The sequence below is a fragment of the Prinia subflava genome, chromosome 5 (genome assembly GCF_021018805.1).
Source record: "Prinia subflava isolate CZ2003 ecotype Zambia chromosome 5, Cam_Psub_1.2, whole genome shotgun sequence".
Lineage (NCBI taxonomy): Eukaryota > Metazoa > Chordata > Aves > Passeriformes > Cisticolidae > Prinia > Prinia subflava.
The window spans coordinates 53,705,820-53,723,174 of NC_086251.1; the positions used below are offsets into that span (position 1 = coordinate 53,705,820).

Sequence of the window (17,355 nt, forward strand, 5' to 3'; positions counted from 1 at the left end):
TTTCTGCCAGGAAAGTCCTCTTACTCCTGAATGAGGACTGAAAATACATTTATTTAAATATAGTTACTATTTTTTGGGTGTGCAGTTCCACTGATTTTAAGAAGTCATAACATCTGCCTCAATTCTGACCATGCATGCATGACAAAATGCATTTGACTGCATTTGTGGTCATGTAGGAATAATACTTTATCCAGCTTTTCCATACATGTGAAGTTCTGCAGCAGTGCTTATGACTCTTAAAAAGCAATGTACTGTGACACTGCATCGTGTAAATAGCTTATATGATTTGCTGTATGAAGCAGGAGAAACTTTATGATATTTGGAAGTTATAATGGAAGAAATTATTCCATTACATTTGAGAGATGTAAGAGAGTTTTTCCACTGAGCTTGCTGGGATACAAAACACACTAAACTACATGCACTTAGACAGCAGATCTCTGTCAGATGCACAGTTGCTTCTCATTGCATAAATTTTGACAAACAGGCTGTGTCCCAGTAGTTTCTCAAATAACCAAAGCCCATTTCTTACTCTTTTCTGTGTGGCATGGCATGAAAAATCACCTTTGGAGAGGGCCTGGAAAACCTCAGTCTAGGAGGAAAGCTTTTATAGCTGTGTACAGTATTGGAATGGAAATACTTCAGTAACCTTTCTGAAAGTCATTGCTTCTACTGGTCTATAATTAGCCCCACAGGAAAAACAAAATCCTCGTTCAAGTATAGGAGAAAGCAAATAGATCAAATAACACTGAAGTTATTCAGCAGCTTTTTCCCAAATATACTGGTCACTGTAGGAGTTGTTTATGTAGCTCTGGCTAGGTAACTTCATGTCAACTTCAGTAATAAATGTTGAAATCTTTGATTAAAGCTCCTGTTTCTTTGAGATGTCACTTACATAATTTGTGCTTGTTTCCTATCCAGATAGTATCTGCAGTGCAGTATTGCCATCAAAAGCATATTGTTCATAGAGATCTCAAGGTGAGTAGGAAAAAGTGTGTGTGTCAGCTTGTGTACCCCTGGGTGTGACCTTTATTGTTTATAAAAAACCAGTTTATACTGAGCTTTCTGATTTATTTATTTACATATGTTATAGCAAGTTTTGAGAAATATTTGCAGCTTAGAACCATTTGAAATAGAAGGAAGAGGATTTATAAAGCTTTTAAATGCGAACATTTAATGGCTGCTGAAAGATAACCTCTCCCCCAGTGGTCACATTCAGATCTGATGCAGGTCAGTGTTAGCTGAGAAATCTTTTTTTTTTTTTTTTAAATAAGTAGTGGTTTGATAGAGATATGACAAGGGTTGATGTTGAACAGGATTAATTACCAGTAGTGATAATGAAACTGAAGTATGGCTTCTTTGTACCTTGGCATGAAACAGCATATCTTTTCTTTAAACTGTGCCTTTCATATTAATAGTATTGCTACATAATTTGTTCAACTTGTCATAGCTTTGTAACTTAAAAAAAAAGCAAAAACCAATACCACCGCTAAAAAAAAAAAAAAGAACACTTGAAAACACTTTAAAAGTTATATTTATTACCAGACTACTGCAAGAATACCACATGCTGTCAAGTATGGATAGTGAGACTGCATCTTATTTTCATCTGAATAGATCAAAATGTAAGATACATTTCTGTGGAGAAAAAACAGGTGGTAACAAGTTTTCAGGTAGTGAAAGAGCTCCCATAGTCTGAAGCCATTGTACAGAGATTTTTAAAACAGGATATGCTAATGATTGACTAAAGTACACCTAAAGACCTTGCAAGGAAGGGAGTGTTAATGGGTATTTCAGCTTCTTGCCTTTTAAGAAAGAGTAAAAGCAACCAATAGCGTTCTAAATCAAATATCTTTTTCATCTTACAAACCATTCTTTCTCTTCCAGGCTGAAAATCTATTGCTAGATGCAGATATGAACATTAAAATAGCTGACTTTGGTTTTAGCAATGAGTTTACAGTTGGAAATAAACTGGACACCTTTTGTGGCAGCCCACCATATGCTGCTCCAGAGCTCTTTCAAGGGAAGAAGTATGATGGACCTGAAGTAGATGTTTGGAGTTTAGGTGTTATTCTTTATACTCTCGTGAGTGGATCTCTTCCCTTCGATGGACAGAACTTAAAGGTAGCTTTTTGTAGACTCTGTTGGCCATGTTTATCTAATATTTTATCTAATATTTTAAGTGACTTGCTGTCAACTTACTATGTTCAACTTCTATGTTCTTGTTCTGTTACCAAGGAACTTAGAGAAAGAGTGCTAAGGGGAAAATACAGGATTCCTTTCTACATGTCCACAGACTGTGAAAACCTCCTCAAACGTTTCCTGGTGCTAAACCCAACAAAAAGAGGCACTCTAGAGGTAATTGCACAAATGAGGTGCATCAGACAGCTCAACATATTTTGCAAACTGCATTTTTGAGCTGTGACTTACTATTTCCATGCTGTTCCTATGCATATTTGGAGTGGGCTTTGTAGGTGGGATTTTTGATGAAAACACATGACTCTTCAAAGGTATTGTAACACACCTGACTCCAGTTACTTGCAAAATTGATGTGTCACTACACCTTTTATGTCATACAACTTTTCTTGGTGGTTAGCTTGTAGATTCCTGCATTAATGGGTGATCCACCACATTGTTTTCCACATTTTCAGTTGTGAACTGGAGATACTGGCTGCTGTAGTTGCCTTTTGCGTGTATTTTTTACCATCATGGAGGAGTAAAGACCAAAACAGGGCTTCCATGGGCTTCTGTTGGTGGAGTTAGGAATTCCAAGCCATGTCAAAGTTGTCACACTGCTCCTGGTCTGCATTGCAGGCTTTTGGCTCTCAGCTGACTGGGGAGAAGCTTGGCTTGGTGGGCATAGTTGGTTCTCCTCACTGGAGAAAAGCAATAGGTGCTGGAAATGTTGTGGAAAATAAAAACTAGGAAAGACTGTGGTGTTTATTGCATAAAGAAGTTGTTCTTCCCACAGGTTCTTTGCTAAGTGTACTCTACTAACAAAACTTTCTTTTTTTCATAGCAAATTATGAAGGACAGGTGGATCAATGCAGGGCATGAGGAGGATGAACTTAAACCTTTTGTTGAACCAGAACTAGACATCTCGGACCAGAAAAGAATAGGTAATTGAGTACTTTTCAGAGTATGATACTGTTTACCTGATGTGGGAGGGTTTTTTTTTCTCCACCACCACTCTGTGTTTGTTTGACATTTGGAAGAAGTAACTAATCCTTTAAAACTGATACTTGATCAGGTTTATGTTCTCAAAATTAATAATTCTGTTGTATTTCTTTAAATGTTCCATCCTTTCTCTTGAGCACTCAGCCAGCCTGAACATCAGAGTTTCAGTTACTTACAGAATGTCTGCTTGGTTTTAGATATTATGGTAGGAATGGGATATTCTCAAGAAGAAATTCAAGAATCCCTTAGTAAAATGAAGTATGATGAAATCACAGCTACATACTTACTGCTAGGAAGGAAGTCGTCAGAGGTAAGTACCATTCTTAAAACTGCAAAGCAAATCAGAAAGTGTCCTTAGCAGAGTTAGAAACAAAAATTAATTCAGTTACTGTAGGCATTTCATTCCTGCACAAAAATCCATTGCACTTAAAGTCATGTTGTCCTACTCATCAGCAGTCCAAATTAAGCAGATTTGTTCTCACCTGACTTTGAGGCAGTAAGCTTTTGCCTTTAGGCTCTCTAGAACTGCCCTGTTTCCTCAGCAGTTACTCCTCTGAAGGATTTTGTGTGCAGTTACTGTCCTGGCTAGCCTAGGAGCTCAGGGGGGAATGTGCCAGCTGTAACTGTTTTAAGAGAACCAAGGAGCAGGACTGAACAACCTGAAAAAGTTCCTGCATTGTAGATTACCTTTCCATATGATGCTGAGAGGGCTCAGCATCAGTAAGCTGCTCTTGGTTCCTCTGCTGGGGAGTTGGTGTGGTGGCCTCTACAAAGTGTATCCTCTCTTCCTGTTAAAATCTTGGAGAACTCTGAGGGGAGAGTTCTGAAAGGACAAATGGATTTTCTTTACTGGTTATCCTTTGAGGAGCTGCAAATTCCACTGAGTTTTGCCTAAGACAGTTGTACAACAACCTTAGAGAAGGTGGGACCACTAAGCAACTGCCCATGCCATCACTAATTTCCCGTGTAGCAGAGCCATCTTCCACCTCCCTGTTCCTGCTCCCAGAATGCGGTGGATGTTTTAATTTGTTTTGTCTGAACTCCTTGTTTTAATACTCTCATTTGTATTGTAGTTGGATGCAAGTGATTCAAGCTCCAGCAGCAATCTTTCACTTGCCAAAGTTAGGCCAAGTAGTGATCTTAATAATAGCACTGGACAATCTCCTCATCACAAAGTTCAGAGAAGCATATCTTCTAGCCAGAAACAGCGGCGGTACAGTGATCACGGTGAGCATTTCTCATTTTCAGTATTGCAGACTACAGTGACTTCCAGTTCTGCTCAGTTTCTGCATTTGTCTCCATCCCCCAAGCATAGGGAGGATGACAACAGCATAGTTCACAGCATGGTGGTTAAATATTTTAGTGAATAATTGATTTTTTAAATTGGTTTTGTTATAAAGCCTTCAAAAGAGCTTTTAGAGGAACCCTGAATACACCAGCCTAATTCTCTTGTTCTGCCTTGTGTTGTCCCTTACATTCCTGACTGTGCTGGCAAAGTCTTGTTACACAAATTGAAGAGAATGTTGCAAGCCCCTTTTTCATGAAAAGCACAGCACTCCTCCCCCATGCTCTTGTATGTCTGTTCAGCTTTTGTTTTCTTTTGACACTAGTAGGTCAGCTTGTGTCTAAAACTTGAAGAAATGTCAGTTTGCCAATATTTCTGGTTTCCTGTTTCCTGAGGGTAGTGTCACTTGGTTGTCCTGCAGGAATTCAATTTCTAGAGAACAATGACTCTAACAAACTTACAACTCTTCTGCTTAGTGAGAGTGCAATAGAGTAGATTAGGATTTTCTAAATGTCTTAAACATCCTCCTGCTCAGACACTTAACTTGTGAAAGGAATCCCAGTTTATGCCTACATTCTCTCCATTCAGAGGTTGCTTTCCTTGGAGAGTCTTCTGGGATGCCACTTACTGGGGGTTTTGATACTTGTAAAACATTTTAGCTACACATTATATGTTTATGTATTTATATGTATGTGTTATGTCTTTGTATATATATATACGCTTTTTGATTAATTCTTATGAAAATGCTTCACTAAGAAGCTGATGTAACTTGATGTATCCTCTTCAGAAGTCGAAGTGAGATGTCAGAAAACACAATCCTGGCACTTTACCCAGTGTCCAGGAGGCTGTTAAAGCAAGAGGGAGCTTGCCACTGTTGAAGGGGCTTCCTCATTCCCAGGTGTTGGGAGCATTGTCTGTTCTGGCACACATGGGGAGGCTGATGAGGAGCCACTGCCACTCCTGGCTGTTGCAGGAGCACAGAGCAACAGCCATCAGTGCTGCTGGTGCCCCAGGGTTGTGTCACCAGCTGCCTCTCCTGGGCAGTCAGCTTGAACAGCGTATGGCAGCACTGTGGTAATGAGGGATGGTCTGCTTTGAATGAGTCAGTTACTTGTAAAGTGTCTTTAAGGTGACTCTAAAAGGTTTTTCTAGCAAGCCAAATGAGAAACCTTAATGAAATTCTTGAAACTTTGGTGGAAACGAAGTAGTACCTTCACCTTGCAAGGTTTTTACTTTTCACAATATGCTACTGTTTCCTGAAATACATCTATTCCAATAATTTAATTATCTTTTTACAACTCTGATTACCAGTGTTAACTATGTTGGTTCTCATGTGTGAATACATTTCCATTGTGATAAAAAACAATTACTGAACTGAGAAGAAAAATCCTTTTCCTGTTTCTTTTGTTTGTTTTTTTAAGCTGGACCATCCATCCCCTCAGTAGTGGCATATCCCAAAAGAAGCCAGACTAGTACTACAGACAGTGACCTCAAAGAGGAAGGAATTCAGTCAAGAAAATCCAGTAGCAGTGCTGTTGCAGGAAGAGGAATTGCACCAGCTAGCCCAATGCTTGGAAACGCCAGCAATCCCAATAAGGCTGATATTCCTGAACGTAAGAAAAGCTCAGCTGTCCCTAGTGTAAGTAGAAACATTTATTTATCAAAACCATTCATTTTTTGAGGCTTAAAAAAGTGTTAAGCTTTTAAAAGTGATGCTGATTTTCCTTTTCATTTATCAGGAGTAAATGTAGGTATTTTTTCCCTTGCACTGTCAGCTATTCAAGTTACCTCAAGTTAATAGTCTTGAAGTAGTCAGTATTTATAATTAGCATTAGTACCTCTTGGTAAACAAACATGATTCTGGTATTAAAAAAAGTAAAACAAACAAAAAAAAGGTAGTTATCTTACTCCTGATATCACAAACCTCTCCTCTGTAGTGTGTGTACAGAAGAATTAAAATTCTGGTTTTGTTACCCTGTTTTATAGTTTCATGTATGTAAGGAGCCACCTAATCTTTGTTCTCAAACATGCTATTTTAAGTCATAGTTCTGTTGTTAAGATTATCAAAGAAATGTAGTTCTAAGAACCCTTCAAAGATGTATTTCAGCCTGCATTCAATAGCAGTGTGCCTGGCTTTTGTCCTTGTGGGCTTCCCCCACCTGCCTCTAAACCACAACAACAACAAGAAAAACATACAAAGGAGCAAAAGTAGTGGATGTACATGTTTAGCAATAGGCAGTATGCCAAAAGAAAGAAAATCATTTGTTCATTTTGGCTTTGACATGTGTTCTCTGTGGTTCCTCCCTCAAAGGCAAAGTTGGAAATCTGCTTTCACATAATGCTTCAGTCTTTAATTTCTAAAACTTTGGGATTTTGCATTGAAAAACTTTCTTCTTTTCAGAAGAAAAGAATTCTCAGTCCTTTATTCAATTTGCAACAGAACTTTTTTCTTTTTTAACTTATCCCACAAAGCTGTCATTTATTTGGTCATAATACTCAGCACCCTTACTTACAACAAACAAGAACATATCTTCCTGAGCTGTAGCTTTTTGACAGCCTGCCTGAAGCAAAAGAAGTGAAATGAAACTTGTTTTACTTTATTTGCCCTGTATTGTCAGTTGGCTCAGTGGCTAATAGCAGCTTGGCTCAAGGATATCAGCCCAAGAGTTTCCTTGGAAAAACACATCTTCTACTGTAGCAGCTGTTATTCATAAATGTGAACAAGAACTCAGGATTTTGAGGGACCCGTTTTTGATTTTTGTGGTCCCCCACATTTTTCCTTTGTTCTTGATAAATCCAGAAATCTTTCAGATTTGTTTTTTTCTTAAAAGACAGTTCTTAGCTATTTAATCTCAAAATAGTGGAATAATCAAATCAGTTTTGTCCTACATTCAGTTGTATGGTGCCTTATTCAAAAGATTTGTGTCATAGTTCCAACATACTTTACACTCAGTATCTTTTCGTCTGCTATTCTGTGCCACTCCCTAATATTGGGGATTTATTCCAGTAGGCTTTTTCCGAAATTCTTACTACTGTACCTGAAATAAAATTTCAGCTCATAACCATACGATGCTTCCCTGACTCAGTGTGCAACTGATCCAACTGATCTTTTACTGGCAGCAATACCAGGTGGTGAACAGGAAATCAGACTTACATTGTCAGTCAATAATTAGTGTTTAAAATTGTCTCTGCTTATAGCTCTTCACACCAGACAGTTCAAACTCTTTTTTTTTCCTTTCCTTTTTTCCTGCCCTGCAAAAGATAGCACTTTCTGGTTTTTGGGAATGAAAGGAAGCACTGAATTTGTGCAGCTGAGTAGGGAGTTCTGTTTCTTACATTGTTGGCATGCATCTAGAAGTCAAGTAGAAGGAAAAAAAATTATTTGAGTTACCATATTGTCCTGAGGTTGAAAAAAGTTTGAGCTGAAGAGAGTTTCTGTTTTTCTGAGCACTGAAGTCCTGAAATCTGTAATAGGATGAAAACACACTGAAGAGATGGAAAAATACCCTATGAAAACAATTATTGTTTTGACAGAACAGCAAAAGCAGTAGAACCAGTCCATGCTGGAGACCCTGTGTGCTACTCTTATTAAATAATAAAGCTTAAAAGCATGCACTTGAGGATAAGAGTTGTGCTTGCAGAGCAGATAGCTAAGTCTGAGACTGGAGTGAGGGGCTCCAAGCTGTACTTCTAAAGTTGACAGAGTGTTTAAACTCTTGTAAACCAAATAGTTCTGCAAGCTGAGCAAGTACACATCAAAAATCTTCAAGCTGTTTGGGCAAATACCAAATTAATAATGAAAACTTGCTACAGATGTTGGATAGTTAGCAGGAACTGGTATATCTGTGTTTTAATAATTCCTTGTTTGTTTGTTAGAACTTTGGGTTTTTCCTCAGTGTTGTAATAAAGCTACCCCAGAACCTTTAGGATAGCTTTAAGAAAACTGGAAGAGGAGAATAGATGGTAGATTTGGAAAATCATCCAGGACTAAATACCATTCTAGTGCTCTTAACCAAATAGATGTGTTCACTACTGTTCTGTAAGTCAGAAGCTTTTTTTGAAAGTGTTTCATCAGTGGTGTCTCTTGAAGGGAAATAGCCTGCCTGAGCAGTGCACACAACACTCTCTAGGGGAAGAGGAGAACTCTGTACCACAAATTCATCCTTTGTGCTGTGATTGAACCTTGTGCATGTGCTCACAAGTCTCAACATGTGCTTTGCTGTGTCCCTCCTGCAAGGAAGGCAGATGATGCCATGAAGGGGAACTGAGGCAGCTAACCCTGACCCTGGGCATTGTCATTCCATCAGGGAGTGGGGTGCTGCTCACACCAGTTTCCAGTGTGTGCACCTGTGGTGTTTAGTCATGTCCAGAGATTAACAGTCTGTAGATTGGCTGAACAAAAAAAGTCACAGCTGAAGAGCTTCCTTCATGAATCGTGAAAGGTCATACACTAGAAAGTGCAAAGGCCCCAATACCAAGACTATTCTTGCCAAAACTGAAATTTGAAACCTTGAAATGCTTAATTCTCTTCCCGTGACCTCTGAAATCTGAGTCAAACAGGAAAAAATGTATACTGATGCTTCCATCTCTGCATTTCAGAATGAGCTGGGAAAGCATGTCCTTGCAGTCCTCAAATTTCAGATATGAATAACAAAACTTGTCTGCTCTCCAACCTGAAATTGCATAGTCTTAAAAGTCTGGTCCAGCACAGAGATTGTGGTCTTGTCTTTCCAGATGTGCAACATGACAATACATTGGAATGTTATGTGATGTTTTCTCAAAGGAAACCAACATTTCATGTTCAAAGAGAGCAAGTGGAAAGAGGGAAGCCACTGATTATTGTGCTTATTTCCCACCAGAAGACCAGTGTTGGATATTTTAAGTGCTTCATCCCCTAGTATGTTCAGAACACAGAACAAAATGTTCTGCAAACACTAGTAAGCAATATTTCACTGTACCATTTGTTTGTGAGGCCTCCACGAAGTGTCCTGCACAATGTCCCAATAGCAAAGAAGCAAAACCTCACCTGTGCACAACTTTCATTGCTGGCAAGCTTAGTAAAGAGAAGGGAGTTTGTACAGTGAGAAATGCCAGAGGAAAGTAGAAGAATCAACGGTGGGTTTTTTTTAAATAAATATGAAGACAAGGGATGTGTTAGGAATAAAGTACAGGGAAAGGGCCAGGAAGGCTTCTGCTGGTGCTTAGCACATGCTTATCCCTAAGGAATTTTTAGTGAAGAGTACTTGAAATCCCTTCAGATAGCTGCATGCATCTTACAAGTTAATTAATTGTTCTGCTAATCTAAAATACCCTTTGTCTTTGTGCTTTTTAACACCAGGAGGTTGTGCACTTCACTGTTGCATTTTAATTTGTACATTTTTGTAAAAAGATGTGTAACAAACAGGTCAGCAGTCTCATAGAGAAGATGGCTTCATGGTTAAATAGCTCAGGGAATGTGTTGCTTGAGACTTCCTAGACAGCAGATATTTTTCCTTAAGGCACTGGAGGAGCTTTTGCTAGTTCTTGAGAATGCTCCACTTTAACAGTTTTATTTCAGGTTCGGAAACAAAAAAGGTTTGGCTACTCTGCTTTTGTGCTTGAACTAGTTTTTCCTTTCTTTTTTTTTAATCCTTCTTGCCATGACTCTCTCCTGTGACCGTTTATGCGAAACCTTTTCTTAATGCTATTTTTAAAATCCGCTGAGTTTCCCTTGTCCATCATAGCATAATTCTTCAAAGAGCTCCAAAAGGTTAGTTGAGCATGAAGTCCCCTGCCTGATTCTTAGTGGCCCTCCTTACTCAACATGTGCTTATCCAGGTGCTGACCAGTCATTCCCTTAAGCTGGCCTCCTCCAAGACTTTCCCCAGCAGTGATGTTTGAAGTTTATAGCCTTCTTTGCTTCCTGCTTTGCCCCGTGATCCTTTTCTTTAAAGAAAACTTTTAAAGGTTTTTTTTTCCACTTTTCCAACCATTTGCAGTTTCCTGTGTTTTGTTCTTGGGGTGGGGAGAAAAAATACAAAGGCTTGCCAGCTTTTACTTCCTCTACGACCTGGGGGTGCATGTTTGTCTGGACCACCGTGCTTTTCCTACAGTAATTGCATCTAACTTTTTATAACTCTGTTATCTGTGAATTACCTATAGCTTCTCAGTCGTTCCTGGAAAATTGACCGCCAACTTGGGCATATCTCCACCCTCTTTCTCTGTAAAGACAGAGGCAAAGTAATTCTGTTTCTTTTCTCCCCTCTAAAGTAAGGTCTGTAGTTTAAGTTCCCCTGGTTCTCTTGTCCTCAATGTATTATGCTTGTATTTAAATGTGTATTTTAAAAAATGTCTTACTAAAATTCTCTGCAATTTGTCTCTTATTCTTCCCCGTTTTTAAAACTTGTCTTAATATTTACAAGTCCATGTTTACCTTCCCACTGAATTTTACCACATTTGTTTGTTAAGTCTTTGCTTTTCCTATCTTGTTTAAGGCTATGATTTTAACTTAAAAGAAAATTCTCCAAGCTGCAAGTGGTAAAGTATTTCAAAAATAGGCTATAAAGACACAGGCTATCCAAATGTAGAAGAATGCTGTATATACTCAGAATTTGTAATTCAGAGCATTTGTAATTAAAAACTTTAAGAAATATTAATTTTGAGCCGTCAGTATGAAATACCAGAACACCTTGTTAGAATTATTTTTTCTGATTGCACTATTCCTTACAAATACTAGATGGAGTTTGTATATTAAGTCATTTAATTATTGTAAGTTTTAGAACTGTGTAGAACTAGCATTAATTAAAAAGCCTTCAATTATATGCAGACTAACATCAGAAAAGCCTTCTGTGGGGAATAACAAACCTATGTTTTTTAATTGTAGAATAATACTACCCCTGGAGCAATGACACGGCGCAACACATATGTTTGTAGTGAAAGAACCACTGCTGATAGGCATTCAGTGATACAAAATGGCAAGGAGAACAGGTATATGAAATGTCTTCTTGTGGTGTATGTCCCTTGTCTCCACCTTTCCAAAACAATTGTAATGCCTAATTTAAAAATAAGTGATATTCTAATGTTATTCTTAATGAAAGGTGAGTACACATCTTTGGTTATGGAGCACCTGTAAGTATGTTGGGGCTTGGGGTTTTTTTCCTATATTTAATTTTATAATCTTTAGATTTAGAATGTAAAAGGTAGTTTCTAATTTCTTGTTAAATACATGAAATATTTGTAGCAGTCTTCATCTTAAATCTGTTGTGAACTCTGTGGCCAAACAGCATATGCTTGCAGAAGAGCCTTGTTTAGTGTCAGACTACAAAGTCCATCTTTCTTGAGCCATTCTCCTTTTATATTTCACTCTAAACTCTGCGTCACTGGGATTATTTGAAATACCAATTTTGCTGCAAAGTCTCAGGGAGAAGGCAGGTTTTTTCTGAGCAAAAATGAAATGGTAATTAGCCATTGTCTTGGCCTAAGACTGTTCCTTGCTGCCACTGTGGCAGTCTAATTGTTTCCCAGGATTTACAGAACTCAGCTGCTTCCCTCCTCAGGGTATCTCCATATTCTGAGTGAAAACACTCACAGAAATAACAAATTTCTTTTTAATTTACTGAATGAAACTCTGAGTAGAGCATGCAGTGGAACTGAAGCTAACCATTGTGTGTCTTGGCACATCTACTGCCATCCTGTGAAGACTGAGAAGAGCTGTCAGAAATAATATTATAGTGAATGTAGATATCAGGTATAGAGTAGCAGTTGGGAGGAATACCACCAATTTCCTGGCTGGCTGAGGTTTTTAATTTCCAGCTCTTCTTCTCAGAATTTTACTGCTGTCAAAAGCTGGTAACAATTAAGTAGTTAACCCTTGCCAGGAGAGCACTCAGCTGGTACTTAAAGAAATGTGTACCCCTCTACTGTGCTTCCCAATTTTCTCCATCTCTTTCTAGTATTGTGATATTTTGTAAAGGGTGGGAAGAAAATACCTGTTCTCTAACTTGTGTTGAAGTTGTCAGAAGATCTGGCATATTTTGCAGAATTTTTTTCCCTCCCTTTGGTAGTTGATGAGGAATTGTGATGTTGAATGGAAAGCCTGTCCATTCTCTGTTTGATTCCTGGAGCCTAGGGATAAAGAACATGATTTTGACCCTGTCTCTCCCTCATAGCTTTCTGCAAATGGAAAGTGATTAAGGAAAGAGTCAAGTATTATAAGTTTGAAGACTGCCAGAATTGTAGTTGGCCAGCTGGGCCTGCAGTCACCTGTCTTGTGAAGTACAGCACAGCTATTTGGCACTGTCTCTCAGTATGTCTGTCTCAGCCTTCATTGGTTACTCCTTGTTAATGTTACCAAGTTGTCTAGGTTAAAGCTCACCATCCTTTCTCTGATTTGATATGTTAATAGCTCTTTTCTTTCCAAACACTCCTTGAAAAAAATAAATCTTTTTGTCCATAGTAGTTTTGATATTTTTTATTACTTGGTTTAATACAATTTTTGTTCATCCTTAAACTAATATCATGTCTACAATTTCTTTATTAAGTTTTTAAAAGCTATTAGATATTGTTTATTAGGAATGCTTGAGATTTAGATGTTCCCTTAGTTTGGGAGTAAGTTCATACTCATAAAGAGCTATCTTTTGAAGTAATTTTATTTCACCAGCTTTGAGTTTCTCAGGAAACTGATGTTTTTCATTGGTTTGTCACATATAGACCTTAAACTCAAAGTTAAAAATGAGTAGCACTTGACAACTATATTAGTTGTGTATATGTTAGTTGTGTTTTATATTCATAGTTGGCTATCCTTGTGTAATTTACCTTTTATTGTCAATATGATATTTAAACCTAATTTGCTTTCTTTACAAACTAGCTTTATTTGGGTCATTTGAAATGTCTGAGAATTTATATTTACACAGGTAAAAATGTCTTTATAGCTTTTATCATGCTTTTTTTGATTACTACATTCATTAATTTTTATTGAGGGTTAAAAAGAGAAAAGATAATGAGAATGCATTGCTAATTGCATTACGGTTGGAGAATTGTCATTGTCTGAAATGCTTCAATACTAAATTGCATGTTCATTTTGGCACAGTTTCAAAATTACTGTGATTTGGCACAGAATTCAGAATTTACATCTGAATGTATTTTGTTGCTGTAACTGGGTAAAGCATTGACTGGTCACATGAAATGCAGGGACCTTTAATGCAGGAAAAATCAACATGACTATTGATGGGACTGGCTCTTCAGAATTAATCTTTAATGTTATGGTACTCTCCGCTTGGCAGAAAGTAACTGTAGAAACTTGTTCTTTTTTCTTCTGTAAAGCAAGACCTGAAGTTGAACCTGGGCTTTGTTGGGTATATGCTTATATGCATAAACATATGCAAGGTTTAGTTAAAAATTACTTTTATGCTTTTGAAATATCTGTTGGTGGCAAATATTACAGGCAGGAGTAATTAATGTAATGTTACCGATTGGATTTTAGATTTTCCATAGCTAGTCAGATACTGGCTGTGACCCAGTGAAAACTTGGAAGACTTACTGTAAATGGCAAGATGCATACATTTAAAATCTCTATTTTTCCTGTAGAGAAAGTGTTAAAACATTGCTTATTCTGCTTTTGTCTTGCACATTGAATTCTGAGGAAGCACTATTTCTGAAAGTGTGAAAACTTTAAAGAGTCAATAGTCAGTAGATCTGATGCTGGAGAAAGCAGTCTTGAAGACCCCTGCCAGACTGGTAGAAGGAAAGAGCTCCTAAGTCTCCCATCTCTGCTTTTACACATTGTGTGGCTGACACAGGCATTCTGCTGGAGACAACTCTGTTGGCTTTCCTCCAAAGCCTGAGCATTAATTAACGCACTTGGGGACTCATGAAACACTCTTCATAATGATAGGCAATTGCTTTAAATCATTTGTAACACAAATGATTTACAACGGCTTCAGATTTTTAATAAGCCTTGGCACTAATTGGTGATTGTTAGTTCACTGTTCTGTGTTCCCAGGCTAGTAATCCAAGGAAGCTGATTTCTAGCAAAGCATCAGAGGAAGAGAAGGTCCCTTACTGATACCTTTAGATGTCACATCTTTGGAGGCAGGTGACTAAAAACTTGGGTCTTGTGTTGTCAAAGCAGATTCTTTATCTTATGCAGTAAATATAGAGGAAAGGAGCTGGAAGAGCTTGAGAGACCAGTGACCAGTCACTAGTGACCAGTGGCTGTGACTTCAGGGTATTAGTTTGGAGATGAATGTTTGTTTTCTTATCATTCCTTAAAACCCTGTGGCAATGTGAATGCTGGGCCTGTGTTGAAGGCTTTGTTGTAGGTAGTGCTTGTAGCTGTCATCCTGATGGATTCAGCATTGTTGAGATGCATGCTCAACTCAGAGGAAGTTTTTCAGATCCTGAAAAGTTAAAAACAAACCAAAACCAAGTATGTTTTGCTAAGCATTTTAGGTAGCAGTTCAGATGCCTGAGCCGTGTCGTGGTTTGTACTGGTGCTTTGGGAGCCAGCCTGAGCAGTGGGTGAGCTCACACTTGGAGCTGCACTAGTATTCTCCTCTCCAGACTCTGATGTACCAGAATTCTGTAACAGGATTTGAGTTTGTGTGTAACCATGAAGTAACTTGGAAGTGCATATGCAATGTATGAAACTGTCATTGAGAATTCTTGATTTCTTAACCTCCAGCAAAATTTCTCAATTACAGCTGTCTTAGTTTTAGACTTCAGGTGAATGACATGGTGGTGTAGTCTGAAAGGCCCAAAACATCTTGTGGTTTCTCACTTTTCTCCTATCCTTATCATTACTAGATAATGTGAAGGTGCAAAGAGTATTTTGGCCTAAATAAACAAATTTAATGCTCCTATTTGAACATATCATACAGCTGGTAGCTTACTGGCCATTCTGCTAAGACGGTGCTGTGTACTTTCCTTCAAAGCCTGAATGGTAATTTGGAGAATTTAATGTTCATGGTCGAAACAATACAAGGTGCTCTTCAACAGTCATTCTTCTTTCTTCAGAGAACAGCAGGCGTCTTCAGTGCCTACTACACATACAGGTTCATTATTAGCAGCCTTTTTCTTTTGGCCTCTCTGGAGTTGTTAAAGATCATGGTGTTTTTGGTTTTGATTGTACCTGTGAAGTCTCTCGGTTATCTAATGTAGATTTGACAGCTTGCCCAACTTTCACTGATTTCTTTTAACACTGATGCATTCTGAAAACAAAGGATTTCGCTGTAGTAATGGAGCTATCACGAGTCTTTTGGAAGGTGCATTTGGTGGGGGTTTTAATGCATTGTTTACTGTTAAGAGCAATACGAGTTACATCAGTGCCTTATCATAGAGCTTTGGCATAGAATTCTGAGTTATTCAGGTTCTGTACATCAAGGAGGGTATCACTGCAAACTAATGCTAATGGTAAGAGCATGGTCACTTATAGATGTCAGTGCCATGTAAGTAAGGATGCTTTGTAAGGGGAGTGTAGGGTAGCTACTGCTGTTTACATAGAGGAGGAGGGCTGTTAGAGTTCGTGTTCTTTGATAAACCAGTTAATAGAAGGAAAAGTTTGCTTTTTTTTTCTATGCAGTAGTTTGTTGTTGGTCCATCATGCTCTTCTTTCTGCCTCTGCCTGAACCCAAACCCCCTCACAGCCTGACAGAAATGTTCGCTTACGCAGCTAGCCCTGCTTCAGTTTGTACCACATCCTTCTCCAGTGTTCGGCTGCGACATCAGAAGTCGATGTCCATGTCAGCCTCTGTGCACACGAAGATGATGTTGCCTCCAATAGACAATGGCGCAGATAACTTCAGGCCTATGTAAGAACCAGAAATCGTTGTGACACTAACTTATACCCACTGCTTCTTAACTTTGTGCTGTGGAATTTTAGTCCTAGATTGTTCTAGTATATTTTGCCCACAAGATGTGTGTTTCCTCATTTTTTTAGTCTCGTTTACATTTGTCTTGTGGTGTGTCAGGCTGTCTGTGACATAATCCTGCAATAGTGAACCTTAATTTTTTCCTATTGTTAGGAGTATTGGACATTCCCTATTGTCAAAGTTTGTGGGAGACTTTAACTGTGTATCCTGAAGGACTTCGCTACTTGGAGCGGTTTGCTTGTAGAGAATTTTGTGTAGGATACTTCCAAATTAGCGAGACTTTCAAAGATGTATGTACAGAATGCGGATGGAGAGACATTAAAGTTACCTATTCTCTTTCCTGGGAGGAAACTTTACCGGTCTATTCTTTTATCAGTCTTCTCAGTGAAACACTGTAGGCCTGGTTTATCTGGTCTTTTCCAGGATACTCCTGTTGCACTTTTCTGCCTATGTAGGTTTCTGTTTCGGCAGCCTCTTAATCCTAACTTCTTACAAGTTTTGGTTCCATACAGTGCTGTAATAATGTTGGTATTTCCAACCTTGGCCTAAATAAGAGTGTCTGCTTATGCTTTACTGTAGAACGTAGTGTTCTGTGTCTCCTGCTGAGCTGCAGTGCCCGTGTGAAGCCGTTCTAGCGTTGTTTTCTCTGTTCTGTTTTCTGCCCTAGCGCCATTCCCGATCAGAGAACTCCCGTTGCTTCCACCCACAGCATCAGCAGTGCCACCACCCCTGACCGTATCCGTTTCCCCAGAGGCACGGCCAGCCGCAGCACGTTCCACGGGCAGCTGCGCGAGCGCCGCACCGCCACCTACAACGGCCCGCCCGCCTCGCCCAGCCTGTCGCACGAGGCCACGCCGCTGGCGCAGACCCGCGCCCGCGGCTCCACCAACCTCTTCAGCAAACTCACATCCAAGCTGACCAGAAGGTAAGCCTCTCAAAACGCTGCTGTAGTGTTCCTGGCTTTTGTTCCTTTGTATAGTAGGAATTCCTCGTTGCCTAGGCGGTTTTGTCCGCGTTGGCTGATCGTTGGCTTAAGTTCTGCAACTTAAAATG

General features: G+C 38.9%; 1 protein-coding gene across 12 annotated transcripts in view; it reads left to right on the forward strand.

Annotated features, from left to right (window-relative positions):
- MARK3 (microtubule affinity regulating kinase 3) overlaps positions 1-17,355 on the forward strand; it is a 61,694-nt gene that overhangs the window by 32,897 nt on the left and 11,442 nt on the right. For 7 of the 12 annotated variants that reach the window (XM_063399435.1, XM_063399441.1, XM_063399440.1 and 4 more), the window contains 9 exons: positions 919-975; positions 1,882-2,118; positions 2,233-2,352; positions 3,014-3,113; positions 3,369-3,481; positions 4,245-4,398; positions 5,878-6,095; positions 11,319-11,422; positions 16,970-17,227. In XM_063399435.1, the coding sequence (XP_063255505.1) occupies positions 919-975; positions 1,882-2,118; positions 2,233-2,352; positions 3,014-3,113; positions 3,369-3,481; positions 4,245-4,398; positions 5,878-6,095; positions 11,319-11,422; positions 16,970-17,227 (1,361 nt within the window). Of the gene's footprint in view, positions 1-918; positions 976-1,881; positions 2,119-2,232; positions 2,353-3,013; positions 3,114-3,368; positions 3,482-4,244; positions 4,399-5,877; positions 6,096-11,318; positions 11,423-16,077; positions 16,243-16,969; positions 17,228-17,355 lie in introns of all 12 variants that reach the window. The other 5 variants (XM_063399429.1, XM_063399428.1, XM_063399430.1 and 2 more) reach the window with 1 other exon arrangement.